The 20,379-nt window shown below is 65.5% G+C and overlaps 3 protein-coding genes across 12 annotated transcripts in view; 1 reads left to right on the forward strand and 2 right to left on the reverse strand.

Annotated features, from left to right (window-relative positions):
* The first annotated feature begins 62 nt into the window (after positions 1–62).
* Positions 63–18,789, forward strand: BOP1 (BOP1 ribosomal biogenesis factor). Of its 2 annotated transcripts, XM_040261545.1 has the most exons (16): positions 63–205; positions 1,601–1,801; positions 6,303–6,383; positions 15,921–16,075; positions 16,163–16,280; positions 16,356–16,457; positions 16,534–16,746; positions 16,822–16,983; positions 17,054–17,134; positions 17,212–17,281; positions 17,368–17,500; positions 17,581–17,761; positions 17,835–18,123; positions 18,195–18,279; positions 18,355–18,462; positions 18,555–18,789. In XM_040261545.1, the coding sequence occupies exons 1-16, from the start codon at positions 116–118 to the stop codon at positions 18,706–18,708; spliced, it is 2,223 nt and encodes a 740-aa protein (XP_040117479.1). In that variant the 5' UTR covers positions 63–115; the 3' UTR covers positions 18,709–18,789. The 2 variants fall into 2 exon arrangements, with proteins under 2 accessions (XP_040117479.1, XP_040117480.1); XM_040261546.1 differs by lacking the exons at positions 63–205; positions 1,601–1,801; positions 6,303–6,383 and adding an exon at positions 14,598–15,683.
* On the reverse strand, positions 11,371–14,438 carry SCX (scleraxis bHLH transcription factor). The gene is made up of 2 exons (XM_040261558.1): positions 13,737–14,438; positions 11,371–12,886 (listed from the first exon to the last, which is right to left on the reverse strand). The coding sequence occupies exons 1-2, from the start codon at positions 14,301–14,303 to the stop codon at positions 12,848–12,850; spliced, it is 606 nt and encodes a 201-aa protein (XP_040117492.1). The 5' UTR covers positions 14,304–14,438; the 3' UTR covers positions 11,371–12,847.
* Positions 18,790–18,862: 73 nt separating the features above from the next.
* The window catches only part of MROH1 (maestro heat like repeat family member 1), a 50,382-nt gene continuing 48,865 nt past the window's right edge, over positions 18,863–20,379 (reverse strand). For 5 of the 9 annotated variants that reach the window (XM_040261542.1, XM_040261539.1, XM_040261540.1 and 2 more), the window contains 5 exons: positions 20,156–20,311; positions 19,953–20,087; positions 19,778–19,880; positions 19,602–19,667; positions 18,864–19,131 (listed from right to left, as the gene is read on the reverse strand). In XM_040261542.1, the coding sequence (XP_040117476.1) occupies positions 19,046–19,131; positions 19,602–19,667; positions 19,778–19,880; positions 19,953–20,087; positions 20,156–20,311 (546 nt within the window). In that variant the 3' untranslated portion in view covers positions 18,864–19,045. Of the gene's footprint in view, positions 19,132–19,601; positions 19,668–19,777; positions 19,881–19,952; positions 20,088–20,155; positions 20,312–20,379 lie in introns of all 9 variants that reach the window. The other 4 variants (XM_040261544.1, XM_040261543.1, XM_040261536.1 and 1 more) reach the window with 2 other exon arrangements.

Here is a 20,379-nt window from a genome sequence, read left to right on the forward strand (position 1 = left end):
GGCCCAGCCCATTTGGGCCCGCCTCTCGCCCTCTGACCCCTCGGGCCCCGCCCCCGGGCCCACGCGGTTTGTTAGCTGCCGGAAGTGGCGGCGCGCGTCCAGGCGGTCAGGGAGCATGGCTTTCGCGCGGAGTGGCGCGGTGGCGGCGGCGACAGTGGCGCAGCCCGGGAAGCGGCCGCCGGAGCCTGAGCCGGAGCTGGAGGAGGTGACCACGGACTGCTCGAGCGGGACGGGGTGGCGCGGCTGGGCCGCACATGGCGGCTCCGGGGCGGCCAGCGCCGGGGAGCAGGGCCCAGGAGTGCGAGGAGGCGGTTTGCCAGCTCTCTGCTGGCGGTGGCCTCGTGGGGGCGTCCTGGGCAGGGGGCTCGCGTAGTGTGGTTGGAGAAGTGTGGGCCGGAGCGAACTAGCAAGAGTGGCTGGCATCGTGCGCGTGGCCTCCCTAGCCCTTTGAATTGTGGTTCCTGCATTAAAGAGGTTTGAGCCTGTTAGTACGTTACTGATACGTCGGATACGTTGTAAAAGGGCACGAGAATAGGAAGGCCGTGCCTGCTGTATTGGCCGCATCCTTTTTTTAACTGCACTCAAAGCCATTCCATTCAGACATGCAGCGGAACCCCAGCTGGGTTTGGGGTGTCATCAGCCCTCCAAAGCTTGTCCAGCCTAAGGGAGCACTCCACGTTGCTGTGTTGTCAGGCAGCCCCTTTACCCTGACCAATCCTGCTGCTCTCCTGCTAGCAAGCATTCTGGGCACCAGGCTCAGCAGCCATATGTGTTTGTGCCCAAGCCATTTGTGCCATTTTTATTTGCTGTTGTAATCGTGTAGCTTACTAAGCGTTGAAGTAGTGTGTATCAGAGTTATTTCTGTGGAAGTTCAGTTAAATGCTGCTAATTGGTGAGTGCAGGCTTTCCTGTTAGCTGAGAGAATTAGTAGCTATTAAAAAGCAGAAATCTAGGGTTCTCCATTCAAGTAAGTGCTTGCTGAAAGTCTGTAAGTTCTTGTTTCCCCTCTCTAAGTGCATGGGTCTTGTGAACTTAGGGATTGGGTGGTGTCTGGTCAGCAGACCTCTGCTCAGAGGAAGCTCTAGTCCTATCCCATGGGGTGGTGAACCAGAACACTTGCTTTTAAGTAAAGTTTGCATCGTTTTTATGTCTCTTCAACCAGTCTTTACAATTTACTGATAAATTGTCCGTCCCAATCTGGTTGGATAGAGTCCTCTTCTGGCTGGAAAAGCGCCTCAGGTTGTGGTCCTCTGCCTGTCCCAGACCCCACTCCAGTGCCCTGGTAGCTCTGGAGATGTGAATGCCAGATGTGGCTTTTGGGCGTGGAGGGTGGAGGGCTGGTGCGGGTGATGTGATGGGAATTGAGCTCCTTGGAAAGTCCTCTTGTGAGACTCTAACTGAATGTCTCCTCCAAGGGCAGGAGGCCTGCTGGCGGTGGAGGTGGGTGGTGAGGGAGGCCTGGGTTGGGTGGATGGTTTTGGTGGAGCTGGAGGCTTGTGGCCTGAGGACCGTGGCTGAGGAGGCTGGCCACACAGGCTGTGGGTCAGCGCTTGGTGCCTGGTGAGTGGGCTTGGGGTCATCAGTGCCATGCCTCTTGCAGCCCTCTCTCCTCGGCGCTCCGGCTCCCAGCTGCAGGCTTGGAAGTGATCCTGGCCTTAGCGACAGCGACAGCGAGGAGAGTGTGTTCTCAGGCCTGGAAGATTCCGGCAGTGACAGCACTGAGGATGCCGCTGCCTCAGAGGAGGAGGGGGCAGGGACCAGCGAGCAGCGCGGCAGGATGGACAGGAGCCCTGGGCAGCAGGTGGGTGAGCCAGGAGTCTCCCGAGGGCTCCCTGCACCCCAGATGACCATGGCCAAGATAGCGCCTGCCGGGCATCAGGCTCTCTGAGGGCCCCCGGCACTGATCTCTCCCGTTCCGTGGACCCCAGGGCCTCCTTCCTCCTCCCTTGGGCACAGCAAGGGCGGGGCAGAATGCCACTTGGAGCCGAGGAGCCCTGTGCTCTGTTCACGGTAACCCAGGAACCCTGACATTACTTCTCCTGGGTCTCAGACTGCCTGCTAGACTTAGCTGTCAGCTGGCTTCCTTGGGGCGAAGCCCGAGGTGGGATTTCTGTGCAGCGACCTAAGGTGGGGCCCTTCCTCCGCCTCCTTGACAAAGAGTGACATCTTCAAGCGGCACCATTTGGGAGAGGAGGTGTTCCTGTCCACTCCCTTCACTCTCCTGATGACCGCAGTTCATGGCTGGACAGTCTTGCCTCTGTGACAGCCCTGTCGTGCTCCGTGTTAGCCTGCTCCTCGTATCCTGAAGCCAATGCAGCACTGCTCGCCTATGAAACTTTCCCACCACAAGGGCTGTTCTCTGGCTCAGGGCCCTCTCGAGGGTCTGCTGACCACGTTCCCCTGTCACAGCCTGTGGCTGCCGTGTGTCACGAGGCCCTGCCGTGTGGGTCCTAGTGCAGCCTCGGCAGGGAGCATCCCCACCCCACAGCTTCAGGATCCATGTGGCGGTGACGCTCCAGTGGCCACCAGCCCCTCCACCGAGCGGCCCAGCTCTGGAATGGCAGCCTCGAGCTCCTGTGATGCTGGCCACAGCCATGGCCCTGGTGTGGTTTAGACGATGTGTGGACTTAGGTGACTTGCCCACCACCCCCCGCCCTCTCCGCCAGTTCTTAGCAGGGCTGCCTGAGCGGCCCTGCCTTAGTGGGGCTCCTGGGTGGCGTTTCACCAGCTCCACTCACTGCACTCTCCGCAACCCTTGGCAGGACGCATCGCTGCAGCTTGTCTCGAGGCTTTTGCTGTCCCTTGCTAAGGATTGGGGGCAGCCCCTGCGGTGTTCAGGGCCATGCTGGGGAGATGTCAAAGACCTGGGTGCAGGCTGGCGAGGGGCCCCAGCTGGGAGTGTGCTTCTCCAGGCCTCTGCCTGGAGTGGGAAGTGCCTGGTCCAGACGCTTACCTGGGGACAAAGGTGGCCAGTGGCTGACACAGGAGGGAGCCTGTTCTCTCTCTTCCGCTAAGAGTTCCATGATGGAAGGGTCACTCTTCAGGGGAGCCCTGTCCCCTGATTCTGTGGGTTCCAGGTGTGCGGGCCACAGGCCGTTCGAAGCAGGAAGCCTCTCCGGCCTCACCCTCATCTCTGGCGCATCCTCCACCGGCCTGCCTCTCCCCACACCTCACCTCCGCTGGCCCCGCTCCCCTCCTGCACCTGGCCCCACCCTCCTGTCTCCACCTTGGGCCTGGCTCTCCCGCGTACCTGGCCTTGCCCCACACCCCCAGCAGCGCTCCCAGCAGCGCTCGGGGGCACTTTGGGCAGCTTCTCTGTCAGGAGAGATGTTTGGCTCTTGTCATGGAGCGTATCAGGTGCTTTTTGCCGTTCTTTCCCTGTCATGCTTGTTTAGATCTCTTTTTTCCTATTTCTTGTGTTTGGTCTGGTCCTTTCAATAACACTTGTGTGGGTTTTCTCCTATTTTGTTTTCATACTCTTTCATGCAAAAGTTCCCATTTCTATCATTAGTTCAGTCTGCTTGCCACCTTCAAGAATGTAACAAAAGACTCACTGCTGCTGCTAAGTCACTTCAGTCGTGTCCGACTCTGTGCGACCCCATAGACGGCAGCCCACCAGGCTCCCCCGTCCCTGGGATTCTCCAGGCAAGAACACTGGAGTGGGTTGCCATTCCCTTCTCCAATGCATGAAAGTGAAAAGTGAAAGTGGAGTCGTATCCGATTCTTAGCGACCCCATGGTCTGCAGCCTACCAGGCTCCTCCATCCATGGGATTCTCCACGCAAGAGTACTGGAGTGGGATGCCATTGCCTTCTCCGAAAGACTCACAAAGGGTGCCCATTACCTTGGGCAAGGAATGGTAAGGAATTACCATTTCCTAGGTAACTTACATTGAGTTCTGCCCAAACTGTCTGTGCCTGGAGTTTAGGAGCTTACTGCAAACCCCTGGGCAGGAGGCGCTCTTCTAGAAGCAGGGGGCAGGGTGCTAGGTGGGTCTGGTGCCTGGGGAGGGAGTAGGCCATGTCTCACAGGTTGCTTAGTGAGGCCACCTGAGGCAGGGCACTTTGGGGTGGGGTCCCCCATGGGGGAGCTGTGCCCTGCCTGGCCCAGCAATGGACTCTGTTGTTTCTGGTGATGAGAGTTCAGGCGGAGAGTGGTAGTGTCAGTCTGGGTTGACATGAGTGGGTTTGAGGGGTCCCACAGCACCCCTCAGTTGCTCAGAAGCATGTCAGCTTCTGTGTTCCCCAGAGCTCTGGTAGCTCTGCCCTCAGAGCCTTAACACGTCCCATTTAGGGGTCCAGGTGAGGTAACCTGCGTGGGCCTCTCACATGCAGCAGGGCAGCTCTTCACAGCAGTCCTGGTGAAAACCTGGTGCGGAGGGCAGCAAGAGGGGTGCCCTTAGGCAGCAGAGTAGCCCGCCTAAGACCCCCGCTGTGGGCTGCTCCCCTGGGGCTGGCCTCCGAGATCAGGGTGGGAGCACACAGACGCTGCCTTTTCTCAGGAAAAAACTCAAACCTTTGTAGCCGAAGTTAAAAACTGCCTCAGCCGTGCAAGGCTGCAGCCCCTCCCGGGAGAGGCCTGTCGTGGTCACCTGGCCCCCTTGGCTCAAACACTTGCCTTCAGAACCTCACTTCCCTCTGGTCTCGGCCGCGGGCCCCCAGCCATCCACGTGGGCCCATCAGGGCACCCACACGTGGCCTTGAGCCCGTCTGGGGGTAGGTGTGGGTGGCTCTTGTGCCGAGTGGCTCTGGGCAGACCCCACCATCTGGTGTCTGCGTCTGAGGATGTGGGGGCCGGGGCTGGACTGTTTGAGGAAGAGGAGGAAGAGGACTCTGGCCGCCCCCCTGTCTCCAGGTTGTGGAGGGCTGCAGGTGCACAGTCGGCCTGGTCCCCGCACCGCTGGGCCTCGCGTCGCGGCTGCCCCCTGGCGGCGGCCAGCGGCACTGCCGGCCCCTCTGGAGAGCGGCTGTCCCGTGCCCTGAGCAGGCCCTCGCCGGCAGCTCTGGCAGGAGCCGGGAGCCCCACTGCTGGGTGTCCCCCCGGCTGAGCCCCTGCCCGTGTCTGGCTCTGGATGGCACTGGGGCTGCCATGCCTGTGGTTCCTGCCAGGGCCCGGGACCACGGCCTGTGGTGCAGGTGGTGCAGGGCCCCCGGGGCCTGAGCGGCCGGGGGCCAGAGCAGGGTGGCCCACGCGGGTCCTGGTGGCCGCGGGCTGGCCTCAGGGTCTCGGAGACTCACAGCAGCTCCACGCAGGGTCTTCCCAGCCTGGGCCCTGGGCAGGTGTGTCCGCTGGATGCTCCGGGCAGGGTGGGTGGGGAGCTTGGGCCGGGCTGGCCCCTGTGCCCCCTCCCTGAGGGCCGCTCGCCTGGTAGGGCTGACCCACTTTCAGCGGGCAGGGCTCCCGCAGCGCACAGCCTGGGGAGCAAGGGTGGGAGAGACGTGGAAACCGAATCTCGCCTTTTCCTGGCCTGGAAAAAAACTTACTGTCCCAGCCTCCTCACACGGAGGGAGAAGCTGGCGGGCGGGAGGAAGAGCTGCTAGGCGGATTCTGGCTCCTGCCCGGGCAGGGGAGTGGGGCTCCTGCTCCTGATGCTTTACTGCCCCCCCGGGGGGGGGGAGATACGGGCTGTTTTCCCCATCAGTCCCAGTTCCGGTACACCAGATTCCCACCCCGCCAGGGGAGGATCTGTTTTCCAGGTTGGGGTGTCAATGCCCAGTGGCACCCACTCACTGGCCTGGTGGGCGGTGTCAGCCCGGGGCCAGTCCTCCCAGCTCTCCGAGGGTGTGGGTGCCTCTCTGGGCCCTCGGCCAGCTGGGCTGAATGTGCCCTCCTCAGGCTGAGGGTCTGGCCCTATGATGAGCCGGGGTGGCCCCTGTGCTGGTGGCTGACATCGAGAGCCTGGCCTCCCCTGGATGGACTGGCCCAGTTGGGGGTGACCCCGGCCTTTATCTGTTGCTGCCAAGAGGCCACCCCTGCTTTGTCCTCTGACCCCGGGCTGGCTTTGGGCTCAGCTGGGCCTTTGAGCCAGGAGCCCTGCAGCTGTTTTTTTCCTTAAGGGGTGTGGGGGTGGCTCACCTGGTGTCAGCCCCTCCCTGGGTCTTCCCTCTGAGCTTGGATATTGTGATGGCCCTTGACAGAGGCTCACCCTGGGTGGAACCCCACTCTCCAAGAGACCCACTTAGATTGGGGGTATCCACACTCGTTTCCTAGCAGTGGGACCAGGTCAGAGCTGCTTAGAGATTGCGGTGCAGGACCTCTGCCCCAGGTCCTGAAGTAACCTACCCCTGTCTCTTCCCTTCCCAGGCCAGGACCCCCTGCTCGCGGACTGAGGTGGCAAACGTGCAGGGCGAGAACGAGTATGTGGAGGACAGCTCTGATGAGGAGGTAGGCTGGGCCACAGCTGCCCCCTTGCAGGGTGGGCTGTGTGGCCACCACAGGGCCTGAGTGGGCGTCCTGGCATGGCCCCAAGCTTGTCTGGAAGAGCAGTTTCAGGGTCGGGGACACATGACTGCAGGAGTATGTGTGTCATCGCGGGCAGGGCAGCTGGGCGCGGCACGGCCACCCCGTGCCCATGTCCTGGCCCTGGGCTGTGGGGGTGCCTCTGGCAGGCAGGAGGCACCGCATCTTCTGTGGGGGCTGTGCTTCCACTCTGGGTGGGCGTGGACAGGCCTCCCCCAGCAGCCACCCTGCGCTGTTGCCCGGGTCGGGGGCAGGCCCAGCCAGCGTCCGCGCTGGACCCCAGGGACAGGAGGCAGGTGCCCCGTGCTCTGCCCCCTCCTCCCCGGTGTCCCAGAGGCCTGGCTGCCACGGTCCTGGGTGAATCTGGTCCTCCCGGTTTACGTCTCATGGGGAAAGCCTGCTGACAGGCTGGGGTCCCCCATCTGGCCAGAGGTGGCTGCGACTCGGCTGCCCAGGGCTGCCCATGGGCTCTTGGGGGGTCTGACGCTCAGGGGCTCCCTGCTGGAGGTGATGGGTGCTCCCCTGCCCACCCCCTCACTGGTGTGTCCCTGCCCCCTGGGGGGTGGGGCCTGAGGCCCCTCTGCCCACTGCCCTGGCATCAGCCCCCTGGATGTGAGCCTCCTTGGGCTGGGGGACCTGCAGAGACCATGGTCCCCACCCCTAGCAGCTCTTCCTGCTGCCTGTCAGGGGCTGTCCCCAGCCGGGAGACACGCGCCCCCTCCCCTGCACGGCTTCTACCCCCATCCTCCGCTCTTTTGGCAGCGGCTGCAGGAGCCTTGGCCGCCCGCCCGATCCAGTCTCTGTGCGTTCAGAGAACAGAGACAAAACAAAATAAATTGGTTTCCTGGCCGGAGCAGCGGGCGCACTCCGCGAAGGGGGGCCGTGCAGCACAGCTCCCGGCCTGTCTCCCCCTCCCAGGGGCTCTGGCTGTCGGCAGCCACATCCTGTCGGCTACTTTTTTATATTCGGTATTTTGAGAAATCGATGATGATTGTAAATGGAGTGCAGAGGCCGGGGGAGGGGCTTCGGCCCGCCCGCGGGGAGGTGCTCCTCCTGGCCTGCCCCATTCTGGAGCCGCCGCGGGGGCTGGGGGGGCCGCTTCCTCCCGCGATGACTATCCCATATGTGGGCCTGAGTGACAGCAGGAGCCGGCTTCTGCCAGTGCAGCCGGCCGCGGCCCAGGGGGCGGCAGGGCTTGGCTCTTGGGGTAGGCCGGCCTGGCTGAGGCTCTCCCTGAGAAATGCCCCCCACCCCGTCACGGTGTCTCTGCAGGGTGGGCTTCAGGAAGAGGCTTGGGAGGCTGGGGTGGCGAGAGCACAGGAGGGGCGCAGGGACCCCACCCTGGGCTCTGGTTGGCACCTGTGAGGGCCCGTAGCCCCAGAACATTGGTCGTGGGGTGTCGGGCAGCTCCTTCTCTGCAGCATCCTTGGAGGTAGTCCATGGTGCCAGGACCCCACTCCGGCCCTGGCCGGCCTCCAGCAGTGGGCAAGGGCGTCCGGACAAGGTGTGTTCCTGGGGGAGGACCTGAGGGTTGGCAGTGTCTGGCCTCCTTTTCCCCAGGCCTTGTCTGAACTTAAGGCCTGGGCTGGGGGACCCTGGGGCTTCTAGGTGCTCTGACTGCTGGCCTTTGCTGGGCCCAGCTTTGGGGTCCCGTGCCCTGGGCACTGGTCGGTGAGTGAGGGTTCCCCTTCTCAGTGGGACACCCGTGTCCTGTGTCCTAGCTCGGCCTGGACAGTGCCATCCTCCCGGTTCTCACCCTGGGCAGCGCCTGGCTTGCGGCCTCTGGCCGAGTCGCCAGCCTGGCGAGGGTCTCTGCGGCCGCGAGTGGGGGAGCCCTTCCCCCATCCGCCCGCGCCCCTCCCCCACAGACGTGATCTCATCCGGCCGCGGGGGGCGGGGGCGGGGGCCCTCGCAGGCGTCCGGCTCCAGCCTGGGAGAAGGCTCCAGCCTGGGAAAAGACAGAGAAACTGAGGCTGGGGGTGGCAGGCCGAGAGCACGGGCGGCGGGAGGCCCCTCCACTCTCCCGCAGGCGCCGCTGACGGCCTCCCGCTACCGAGCGGCAGCAGCCTCGCTGGGCCCGCCCCGGCGCGGTGCTCGGCGCGCTCGCTGCTGGCGGCGCGGTGGCGGCTCGGGTTTCGAGCTGTTGTGCAGAGCGTGCCTCTCGGCTCTGCTGGGCCTCATGGGCTGCCGGCCTCCCTGGCCGCCCCCACCCCCGCGACTGGGCTCTGGCTGCCCCTGCAGTATCCCCACCACCTCGCCTGAGAGGGGCCTGGGGCCTGGGGCCTCGCAGGTGGCCTTGCGGGGTGGGTGTGGTGGCTGTGACCTCGGGGTGCCCCGGGTCCCTTTGCCAAGTGCCACCTCTGAGCCAGGCCCGCTGTGATCCGTGTGCGGGGTGCCCCCCTCCCTCCAGGACCAGCCACCCGGGTCCAGTGGTCCCGGTCAGGAGACAGGGTTACCCTGGGGGCCGGGGCAGGGCAGGTGAGGGTGGGGCGCCTTCAGAGCGCACCCTTCTCTGGCCTGGGTACGCTGGTGATAGAGGCCTTGCCTGCCATGTGCCCACCGGGAGCCAGTTTTCTGGGTAGCAGGAGCCCAAGCTGGGGGTCCCTGCAGGGACAGAAGGGGGTGGGGTTGCCCTCAGACTGGAGGCGTGGCCCCAGGAGCTGGGGGCTGGCAGCCAGGTGTATGGAGGGCAAGTCCTGTCTGAAAGGTGGTTGACGGCCTGGCTGCGGAGCGGGGCCCAGGCAGGGCTGGCACTGGAGGCTCTGGGCGAGTCCCCGCAGTGGGATCTTGGAGGTGGCCGCAGTATCATGGGGCTTACTATGGGCGTTTGGCACTCTGGGGGGGCCATGCCCATTTCCAGCGATCTGAGGCGTTTCTGGGAGCTGCCGCTGCTGCAAGTGGGGACGCCCACGCTCCCTGGACGATGGAGGAGGTGGGGGGGTTTTGGGTATCTGAGGACCCGGGAGCAGGGGGCCTCCCCCGACCCCTGCGACCCTTGGTGGGGGCAGACTTGCTTCTTGGCCGTTCAGCAGCCCTGAGGCACTGAGAGGGGCCAAGGAGTGGGTTAGAGGGTCCTGGGGCCCACGAGTGTCCAGAGCTTCAGCAGTGGGCCTGGCTGGGAGCATGTCGGTGAGGATCATGCGCAGCAGGGGCAGTCTGACAGGGGAGGTTTGGGAAGGGGGCTCCAAGTCCGCGTTCCCGGCGCCCCCACCCCCACGGTACAGCGGGTGGGCTCCACTCAGCCAAGCCCTGCGCGGCCCCTCTGCTGGCTTTGGCCTTTGGGACCAGAGGAGGTCAGAGGGACCTGGCCTTCTGCCTCGGGGCTGTCACCCAGGGCTCCTCTTGTGGGCACCTTGTGGAGGTCCAGCTGCAGCAGGTGGCCTGGGGCATGCGGCTGGGCCACCCCCCACCACAGAGGGCGCTTCGCGGTAAGGGGGGGAGCAGAGGGAACACTGCCGGCATTGTAATCGGAGCGGGGCAAGGGGAAGAGCGCGCCAGAGTGAGGGCGGCTGACCCCGCACTCCCCGGGGACAGGTGGGAGAGGCGAACGAGGAGAGAGTGAAGGATTCCAGAGGTGGGCCGGCTTCCTCTCCCTCAGACAGACACGGGAGGGAGGCGGGCAGCGGGCCAGCGCCGTACCTGCAGTTCCAATCTGCGGTCCTGACAGCTGCAGCCACTTTGGGGAGGGGGAAGGGGAGGGGGAGGGGGCTCTTCGAGAGCGGAAAAATCCCAGCCGACACATCAGCGGTGGCCACGGGTGTCCGGAGCTGCTGGGGGCGGGGCGCTGCACGGATGCGTCCGTGTCCCCCTCCCCGCTCCCTGGAGAGTGCGGGCCGGGGCGTCTGGGCCCTGGAGGGGTCGGCGGGCGCGGCCCCCGTGGGGTCACATGTGCTTCCTGGCAGCCGCAGGTGCTGTGCAGGGTGGGGGCGGGCCAGCCCAGGGCGGGCGGCCTGGTGACGGGTCACGTGGTACCGCCAGCAGCTCGTTCGCCGAGCTGGGGACAGGGAGCTGACAGCCTGGCCCTGACGGCCATCGGAGCGTTTCCAGGCCTGCTTGGCCTCAGGAGTGGCTGCTGGCCCAGGGTGCGGGCCGTGCCCTCTTTTCACGCTGCTGCCCGGGGCACGCGTGGGGCGCTGGGTCCTGGGCAGGGAGTGGGGCTCTGGCGCACGGGGGGCCTGGCTGCTGGAGTGGATGGCCGAGTGGACTCGCGCCCGCTGGGGCTCGGCCGGCCCACCACCCCCAGTCTGGTTTGAATTTCTGGAGCGGTGGAGGGTGACGGCGTGCTCCTCCCCGCCCCCGCCCCTCCTCTCCCGCTGGCTGGCGGGCCAGGCCCTCGGCCTCTGCTGCTACCGGTGCAGCTCAGGGAGCGACCGGGCCCACTGCCCAGGCCTGAGGCCGGCCAAGCTGCAGCCGTTGTCGAGTCCCAGGCCCGGCAGCTGAGGGACTGGCTGCAAGTCCTGTGCCAGGACCTGCTCCCCCCGGGGACCGTCCCAGCGGCCTGTCCTCTCCTACTGACTTGGCACCCCCGAGACACCCTCCAGCCTCACCCTGCCTGTCCTTGTGCTCCATGGGGAGTCCCCCGTGCCCACCCCCACCTTTGTGCGGGGCATGCTTCCCACCCCTCCCCTATCTGACCAGCTGTGAGGTGGGCACCTGTCTGACTATGCCTGACTACCTGTTTGTCGTCTTTGGAGGATCTGTGAGGGGGTCTGGGCTCTCACCTGGCCCAGGTATGCGTGGGCCAGGTGGGTGGTTGAGCACAGGTAGGCCCCAGACTGTCCCCACAGGACTGCTGGTGCCCAGTGGAGCAGGGGCGGCAAGCTTGGAGGCCCTCGGCGCCCTTCCCAGGTCGGTTCTCCAAGTGTCTTCAGTGCCCAGGAGAAGAAGAGGTACCTTTCTCGGCCCTTAGCGGGACCCCCACGTTCTGCCTGAGAGTCCTGGCTCTCTAGGCAGGCGGGGGCGGGGGGCTTCTGCAGTGACCGAGCGTGCCCTCTCCCCCTCCTGCTGGCCAGCTGTAGGCTCCTGCAGGATTAAGGAGAGGAAATTTGGGGTTGGGTTTCTCTCTGAGTGGAACCTGCCGTTGTGACTTTTTATCCTGTTATATTTCTATCAGATTGGACACAGCCCCCCCACCCCCACCCCAACCCTTAATGGCTCTGGCTTTGAGAATTTCCTCCAAAATTACACCACTGCTTCCTGCTTCTTGGTTCCCTGGAGCCCGTCTGTTAAGAGGAGGGGGCAGCTCTGGGCCTGCCCTTTTGGGGTGCCCACGTGGGCCTCGGCACCTGGCCTCTCCTGGGGCCCCGGGTCGGCCCCTGGCACTCTCAGCCTGGCTGCCGGAAGTCAGGCTGCTGGCCAGCGTTGGGGGGTGCCGCAAGGCGCTGCCCCCAGCTTGCTTCTCTGCTGTGCTTGTGAGCTTACACCACTAAGCCGTAATTGTCACCTGCAAGATTTTAATGGTCAGCCAGCTGTGCGCAGCTCCAAGAGGCCTGAACTGCCCTCCTCATGGGCAGGTGGGGCCTTCGGGTTAGCTGGGTGGGTGCAGGGGCGGGCGGCCGGGGTCCTCCGCCGTGAGCAGGACTTCTGGGGCCAGGGCGGCCCAGGGTGGGCACCTGCCACCTGGTCCACACCCTCAGGCCTGCACAGACTGGGAGCTCCTTCTGCCAGACAGTGCCCCACTCCCCACTTCCTGGGGCTCTGCGGGCAGGGGCTGAGGTGCCAAGGCCCAGGAGACCAGCACGTTGCACGCTGCACCACTGCCCTTGCCTGCAGGGCGCCCGGACCCCTGGTGGCCCTTGGAGTTGGGGTGGGGCGGGAGTGCTCCCTGGCTTCAGCCTGTCCTGCTTTGTCCCTTGCCAAGTGTGCGGGGGCTGTCGTCTTTCTTCGCCCTCTCCCCTCGCTGGTCTCCAGACCCCGTACCGCAGTTCCCTGGCAGCGGGGGCTGACCCTGAGCCCTGGAAAGTGGGGGCTTTCCCCAGGAACCAGGCGCCTTGGCCCAGGGTGGCCGGGACACGAACAACCACAGCCCTGAGGGCAGGAGTGTGGGCTCAGCTCTGCTCAGGGCTGGTTCTGGGCTGCTCCAGAGAACAGCGTGCATCTGCGTTTGGAAGATACTGTTTTGTTTTTAATTATACAAAATTTCCAGACTTTATATTATCATATCAAAGACACAGAATGCTAGCACATAGTGGCCAGAGGAGAGCCATGTAGCGAGCCAGCACGGAAAGTTCCAGTGGGGCTGGGCAAGTGCTGCGGCGGCCGCGCGTCCCACCGCCTGTCTGTCCATCAGCCCCACTCGCAGCTGGGGCCGGGTGGGCCTGGGGGTGCCCTCAGCGAGGCCTGTGCCTGAGTCAGGTCTGGGGCTCTCCGCGGATGGCCCGGCGTCGCCTCTAACTCCGGATCGCCGTCTTTCTGTCCCGGTCCTTGCTCTGCGGAGGGGAGGGCAGTGTCAGGGCCCAAGCAGAGGCCAGCGCCAGCCTGTGCCTCCGGACTTCCCCACGGAGTGCGCTGAAAGCACCCCTCTTCCACGCTCACCCCGGCTTCCCCAAGCAGTTTGGGGAGGAGAGTGCGCTGCTGCATAGCCGAAATTGTAAAATTAAATCTCCCAGATGTTCAGGCCCCAGGAGCTCACGCGTGCTGTCTGGAGAGGAAATGGGGATTGGGGAGAGCCGCGCCGTATTTTCTCCCTGCTCACCCTGCTCTTCCGGTGCCACCACGCGCAGCAGGCGCCGTAAATCAGAGCCGGCCAGCGTCTCCAGCAGTGGGGCCCTCTCCCCCAGCCCCCGAGTCTCCTGCCAGCCTCCTGCCAGTGGATCCCACAGCCACACTGGCATCAGTGGGCAGCCGGGTCCAGGGAAGGCAGGCAGGTGCCCAGTAAGCCTTAGGCCACTGGTAGAGCAAGCAGACCCCAGCAGGATTTCCTCACTGCCCTCAAGTCCCCTTCCCTTGATGGCAGGGTAGGTGGCCAGAGTTGCTTGATCAACCCTGGCCTGGTCCCCTAGCTTCTTCCTCGTTGGTGCAGGTCCTGCCTGGGTCTCTTTCCTCTCTGTCCCCACAGGAGCCTGTCCTGGGGACCCGCTGGTTCAGGCTGGGCCCTCCTCGTCTTCTCTCTCCCTGGACCTGGGGCTGCGGGTGTCACAGGTGCTGCTGGGGGTTCTGCCTGCTTCTGGCCCCACCCTCTCTGCCCAGCAGGTGTGGGCTGCAGGGGTGGTTTGGAGGTGGGGGACACTCCATCCTCCTAGCCTCCCTTTCCGTGGACACCCCGCGGGCAACACTCACCAACTTTCTCTGGTTGCTGAGGCAGAAGGTGCAGATCTGTTTGGGCTGGGCGTTCTCGCCGTCACGGGCGGGGGGTGGGGGAGGCGGGGGGCTGCCGGCACGCGATGCGTGGAAGAAGGCGGGCCCCGAGTGGCAGGGCTGCCCGTCTCCGCAGGCCTCGCCCACCAGCAGCACGTTGCCCAGGTGCGAGATATAGCTGGAGGCCAGGCGCAGGGTCTCGATCTTGGAGAGCTTGCGGTCAGCGGGCTCGGTGGGGATGAGCGTGCGTAGCGCGGTGAAAGCCGTGTTCACGCTGTTGGTGCGGTCCCGCTCCCGCGCGTTCGCCGTGTGCCGCTGCCGGGGCTCGCGGCCGGGCCGCCCTCCGGGCCCCAGGCCACTGCCCCCCGCCCGCCGGCCCCCAGCCCGTCTCCGGGCACCCTGGAGGCCACAGCGCGCCGCGTGCACACGGCAGGGTTTCTCGTCTGAACCCGAGCTCTCGCTGCCTCGGTCCTCGTCCTCCGACAGCGGGCTCACTTCTGGGTACAGGTAGCGGCCGGGCGGCGCCGAACGCAGCATTGCGAAGGACATGGGGCCGGCGGCCGCCGTCAGCTCCGTCGCGCGCCGCACATGCCGCCGCCACTGCCGCCCGGCCCAGGGGCACGCGGGTCTCGGGGCTCCCGCGGTGGCGGCTGCGGCTGCGGCACAGCGCGCACGTGTGCGTCCCAGGCTGGAGCGGGGCCGCGGGCCGGGCCTTTATAGCAGCGGCGGCCCCTCCCCCGCGCCGGCCCGCCCTCCTCCCCGCCTCCCAGCCCCTGGAGGCCGCTTGGAGCAGGGGCCCTCCGTCCCTCTGCCTTCTCGCGAAGTGGTGAAGGGGCCTGGAGCATCCTGCTGTCTTTGCGGGGTGGGGAGAGTGGGCGCCCCTCTGAGAGGTGCGAGGTGCTGCTGCCCCCGCCTTCTCCCTCTTAGCAGGGGGCAGGAGGGAGGATCAAGCAGGATCCCTGACCCCGGCCTTCTCACTTGGCATGACCGCCTTAACCCAGATGCCCTGGCCCCAGCGCCTGGCCACACCCTGTCTGTCTCTCCCTCTCATGTACACTTGGGCCTTCTGTGCCCAAAAGAGGGCACAGAGGCACTCTGAGCAGCTGGAGTCCAGCCCTGGCCCCCTCAGCTGCCCCCTTAGGTTGTTGTGGGGCTTACCTGACGGCACAGCCTGTCTTTCCTGCACCTGCCCCTCCAGGCACCACCCTCCAGGTCTGGCTCCTGCCTGCACTCCTGCCTGGAGAACCCCCCACCCGCACCCTGTTCCCCTGCTAAATGCCCCATGGGTCTTTTCTGGGCCCCCCACGTCTGTCCAGTCCAGGGATGGCTGTGTGGACTTGGGGAGCACAGGAGAAGGATGGGCATTCCTAGCAGTGGGCAGGGACCTGGGCACATCCGGAGGAAGGCGAGTGGGGAGGACTCAGGTCAGCAGGCTGGGGGCTGGGCAGGTGCAGAGGGGCCACGCCCAGAGGGTCCTGTCCTGTCGGGGTTCCCAGGTTGCCGGCTGTGCAGTCTCATCTGGGCCCCTCCCCCTGTGGCTACTGTTGCAGGAAGCGGCCGCCTGGGCAGCAGTCTCTGCGCTGGGTGGAGGGAGGGTGGCGGCTGGCAGGGGCCTCGACCAGGAATGTGTGTCCAGGAATGTGACTGCTCTGCCCACTGAGAGTGGGGTGGGGGCAGGGGTGGGAGGCTGGGGGAGTCCCTGAAAGTGTGCTGGGCTCAGGGCAGTGGACTTTGTCTCTTCTTGGAGTGGACTGGTGGGGTCTTCCCTGAGTCCCTGCCCATGGCTACCCAGTTTTGCCTAAGGCCCCAGCCAGGGGAGGGAGCCCACGGGCGATGAGGTCACCCTTGCCTGTGGCTGCCCAGAGCCCTGGCCAAGGAATCCAGAGGGGAGGCTCTGGGGTTGGCACCACTTCAGTGGAAAATGTGAAGGTACAGCTCCGGCGCCTCTGAGGGTCTGGGTGGGGGGGCGGATAGTGCTGGCCGTCCTGCCACGTCACACCCTGGGGAGAAGCTCAAGTCAGGGTGCCTGGGTGCTGCTCCTGCAGCCTGGAGGCCAGCCCCTTTGCTCTGCCTTTCCCTTTCCTGGCCTGTGTCTTTCTGAGGGGCTTGGAGGGAGGGGTGGGCACGGTGGGTATCTGCTGCTTACTCGCGGGCCTCCTGCCCCAGGACATCCGGAACACGGTGGGCAATGTGCCCTTGGAGTGGTACGATGACTTTCCCCATGTGGGCTACGACCTGGACGGCCGGCGCATTTATAAGCCCCTGCGCACCCGAGACGAGCTGGACCAGTTTCTGGACAAGATGGAGGACCCTGACTACTGGTGGGTGGGCGTGGGGCGGAGCCTGCGGGTGGGCGGGGCGGGCCTGCGGGGCGGGGCCAGGGCCTGGGCTCTGACTGGGTCCCCCAGGCGCACGGTGCGGGACCGGATGACGGGACACAGCGTGCGGCTGACGGATGAGCAGGTGGCCCTGGTGCAGCGGCTGCAGAGGGGCCAGTTCGGGGACGTGAGCTTTGATCCCTATGAGGTAGGCGGCAGCTGCTGGCCCTGGGGTTGGGGGCACCTGCAGGGCCCAGGCCCACCCTCCTCTGCTTGCCCCCAGCCAGCTGTGGACTTCTTCAGTGGGGACCTCATGATCCACCCAGTGACCAACCGGCCTGCAGACAAGCGCAGCTTCATACCTTCCCTGGTGGAGAAGGAGAAGGTGGGTGGGCCATTCTGGGGGCGCGCCTGCCCGCCCCACCCCTGCCCCGGCCCCCCTCAACCCGCCATCTCTGCAGGTCTCCCGCATGGTGCATGCCATCAAGATGGGCTGGATCCAGCCTCGCCGGCCTCGGGACCACAGTCCCAACTTCTACGACCTGTGGGCCCAGGAGGACCCCAACGCGGTGCTGGGTCGCCATAAGATGCACGTGCCTGCTCCCAAGCTGGCCCTGCCCGGCCACTCGGAGTCCTACAACCCGCCTCCCGAGTACCTGCCCAGCGAGGAGGAGGTGGGCCTGGTGCACGGCGGGGTCTGGGCTGGCCCCTGGCCCGGCCCGGCTCCTGGCTCACTCCTGCCTCCACAGCGCCTGGCCTGGGAGCAGCAGGACCCTGAGGAGAGGAAGCTCAGCTTCTTGCCTCGCCGGTTCCCGAGCCTGCGGGCCGTGCCTGCTTACAGCCGCTTCATCCAGGAGCGCTTTGAACGCTGCCTGGACCTCTACCTGTGCCCACGGCAGCGCAAGATGAGGGTACGCGGGGGCACCCGGGCAGGGGCGGGGAGTGGGGGTGGGTGCAGCTGACCCTGCATCCTCTCCTCAGGTGAACGTGGACCCTGAAGACCTCATCCCCAAGCTGCCCCGGCCACGGGACCTGCAGCCTTTCCCCACGTGCCAGGCCCTGGTGAGCAGACAGGGTGGGTGGTGGGGAGCAAAGGCCTCCGAGGGTCCGGTCTTTACTGCCTTGCCCTTTTTCTGCAGGTCTACAGGGGCCACAACGACCTTGTCCGCTGCCTCAGCGTCTCCCCAGATGGCCAGTGGCTGGCATCAGGTGGGCGCACGGTGGGGCAGCTCCCTGGGGGGAGTGGGTGGGCTGGCCTGGAGGGCCAGGTACTGAGGGCCTGTCTGTGTGTCCAGGTTCAGATGATGGCTCGGTGCGACTCTGGGAGGTGGCCACTGCCCGCTGCATGAGGACTGTGCCCGTGGATGGTGTGGTGAAGAGTGTCGCCTGGAACCCTCACCCCACCATCTGCCTGGTGGCCGTGGCAGTGTGCGTGAGGCCCAGGGTGCCCAGGGTTGGGTGGGGGGACAGACCTATGCCTGAGGACCTCCATCTGACTCTGACTGTAGGGAGGACACGGTGCTGCTGCTGAACCCAGCCCTGGGGGACCGGCTGGTGGTGGGCAGCACGGACCAGCTGCTGAGCGCCTTCACCCCACCCCTGGAGCCCACCTCACAGCCCGCACACTGGCTGGAAGCCTCCCAAGAGGAGCGCCAGGGCGGCCTGCGGCTGCGCATCCACCACGGGAAGGTAGGCGGGGTGCGGGGCTGAGGGCAGAGCCCCAGGGAGGGGCTGCATCTCACCCAGCCTCACCTCCCTGCAGCCAGTAGCGCAGGTGGCCTGGCACGGGCGCGGGGACTACCTGGCCGTGGTGCTGGCCACTCCGGGGCACACCCAGGTGCTGATCCACCAGCTGAGCCGGCGCCGCAGCCAGAGCCCCTTCCGCCGCAGCCATGGCCAGGTGCAGCGCGTAGCCTTCCACCCCACGCGGCCCTTCCTGCTCGTGGCTTCCCAGCGCTGCGTCCGCCTTTACCACCTGCTGCGCCAGGAGCTCACCAAAAAGCTGATGCCCAACTGCAAGTGGGTGTCTAGCCTGGCGGTGCACCCAGCAGGTAAGGGGGTGTCTTGGTCGGGGGGTGGCACTTGGAGGGCCACCAAGTCCCCACCACCGGATTTCCCCCAGGTGACAACGTCATCTGCGGCAGCTATGACAGCAAGCTTGTGTGGTTTGACATGGACCTCTCCACCAAGCCATACAGAGTGCTAAGGTGAGATGCTGGTGGGTGACCAGTCACTTCTTGCCCCGACCCCTGCCTCACTGAGCCTGGTTCTCCCCACCCCAGGCATCACAAGAAGGCCCTCCGGGCCGTGGCCTTCCACCCCCGGTATCCGCTCTTCGCGTCTGGCTCCGACGATGGCAGTGTCATCGTCTGCCACGGGATGGTGTACAAGTGAGTGTCAACGCCCCCGCCTCCCCGCGCATGCCCCTTGGGGATGGTTGGGACGGTTCCGGCGAGGTCCTGAGTCTCTCCCTCCCCCACAGCGACCTGCTGCAGAACCCACTGCTGGTGCCCGTGAAGGTGCTCAAGGGGCACGCCCTAACCAGAGACCTGGGGGTGCTCGACGTGGCCTTCCATCCCACCCAGCCTTGGGTCTTCTCCTCTGGAGCTGACGGCACTCTCCGCCTCTTCACTTAGACGCCCTGCTTCTGGGGCGGGGCAGGTGGGGGTGGGCAGCACGTGTGCCCTGGACTCTCAATACAGGAATTTGCTGGGTAACCTTGAGTCAGCTTCCTAACGGGGGAGGGGGCTGCTGGCCTGCCCACAAGCCAGGTCACATCACCACGTCACCTGCTGAGCAACAAATGGCTTTATTGGGAAGACAGGGGTCGGCGACTTGACCACCCTTGTGTTCCAGCCCTCCCTTGCTGTGTGGGCCCAAGGCTTCCCCACTCTGCCTGTGGGCAGGGGACTCCTTAGGGCCTTGTCTTGGACCCTTAGGCCGGCCAGGCTGGTACTGGGTGTTGGGGCAGGCTCAGGCGAACTTCACCAGGCGGCCCAGAGTCTCCGCAGCCTTCGCACGCACCTCGGGGGCTGGGTCCTTGAGCAGCAGCTGGAGCGCTGGGGGACGAGGAGCCGCTGCTGGGGGCTCCACCACAGCCCTCGGAGAACTGCCTGAGCCCAAGATCCCGCCCACACCCCGCTAACAGCTGCGACTGAGGCTGCCCCCCTTTCCGGGCGCGCGGAGCCTGGGGGCCAGGACCCTGAGGCTGACACCCCACCCTGTGCGTGGGGCCACCCGCCCACCGCCCTCCTAAGACAGGCCTCTGCCGGGAGGGCTCAGGAGCCAACGGAAAGATAGTTTTTCCTTTTTTAGTGTTTTTTAAGCTCTTTTGGAACAGTTAAGAAGTTTCCGTGAATTACTAGAGACGATGAGGTCACCAGTGACAGGGAAAAAATCCTTGAAATCCAGGAAAATCACTTAGTCCCCCCTGGTGCCCACAGGGTCAGTGCAGCCCAGCATGCTGGGGGGGCGGGGGCCCTCTGGGTTCCTGGCTGTGTGGGGCAGGGTTGGCAGGACTGGGGCTCACCCGCGAGGAGCTGCTCCAGGTCCACCTGTGGCCGCTGCTCAGCCTCCACGTGCAGCACCAAGAACCCTGTGGGGGTGGGGCCGCAGTCAGGGGCCAGTGGGGGGGCTTGGGGGCCAGGGGTGGGACTGAGGTCAGGGGCCAAGTTAGTGTGGGGAGGCTGCCCAGGGCAGCCTCACCTGTGAGCATGGGGGCAGCAGCACGGACGTCCTCCCAGCTGCTCTTGAAGTAGAACAGACTGGTGCTCAGCAAGCGGCCCAGCAGGTCGGGGAAGTGGCGCATCTGCAGAAAGGCGGTCAGGCTGGCCCTGTCCTGCCGCCAGGCCCTGCCCCGCCACCCAGCCCCGCCCCTCACCAGGTGCTTGCAGGTGGTGTTGAGAAACTCTCCAAAGTGCAGGCCACGGCCTTCCTGCAGGTGCTTCTGGAAGACAGCTGCCAGCTCCTCACACTCCAGGTTGGGGCCGCACATGCGCAAGGCGAACCTGCAGGCCTGCAGGGCACACGCTGAGCCCCAAGTCCCTGAGCTGGCCAGGCCTACCCATCCCCCGCACTGCTCACCGCGACCACGGGGGCCTGGGGGTCCCGCAGGTGCAGCAGAAGTGGTGCCAGGCCGCCCACAACCTGCTCCAGGAAGACGTCCTCGCAGTCCCCACGGCAGGCCTTGTTGAGGTGCCCAAAGAGGCGGATGGACGCTGAGCGGAACTCCATCCTTTCCTGGGCAACAGCGAGTGTCACATGGCCCTCCCAGCCCAGCTTCCCGGGCAACCACAGGGCAGTGAAGG

Source organism: Oryx dammah, unplaced genomic scaffold, assembly GCF_014754425.2.
Source record: "Oryx dammah isolate SB20612 unplaced genomic scaffold, SCBI_Odam_1.1 HiC_scaffold_19, whole genome shotgun sequence".
Lineage (NCBI taxonomy): Eukaryota > Metazoa > Chordata > Mammalia > Artiodactyla > Bovidae > Oryx > Oryx dammah.

Excerpts from the sequence above, each read along its gene's own strand:
- BOP1 (XM_040261545.1), top strand. The coding sequence starts at position 116 with ATGGCTTTCGCGCGGAGTGGCGCGGTGGCGGCGGCGACAGTGGCGCAG. Across the intron at positions 16,076-16,162 it reads ATGGAGGACCCTGACTACTG|GCGCACGGTGCGGGACCGGA; the intron begins GTGGGTGGGCGT and ends TGGGTCCCCCAG. Across the intron at positions 16,281-16,355 it reads TGAGCTTTGATCCCTATGAG|CCAGCTGTGGACTTCTTCAG; the intron begins GTAGGCGGCAGC and ends GCTTGCCCCCAG.
- SCX (XM_040261558.1), bottom strand. The coding sequence starts at position 14,303 with ATGTCCTTCGCAATGCTGCGTTCGGCGCCGCCCGGCCGCTACCTGTAC. Across the intron at positions 12,887-13,736 it reads TCAGCAACCAGAGAAAGTTG|AGCAAGGACCGGGACAGAAA; the intron begins GTGAGTGTTGCC and ends TCCCCTCCGCAG.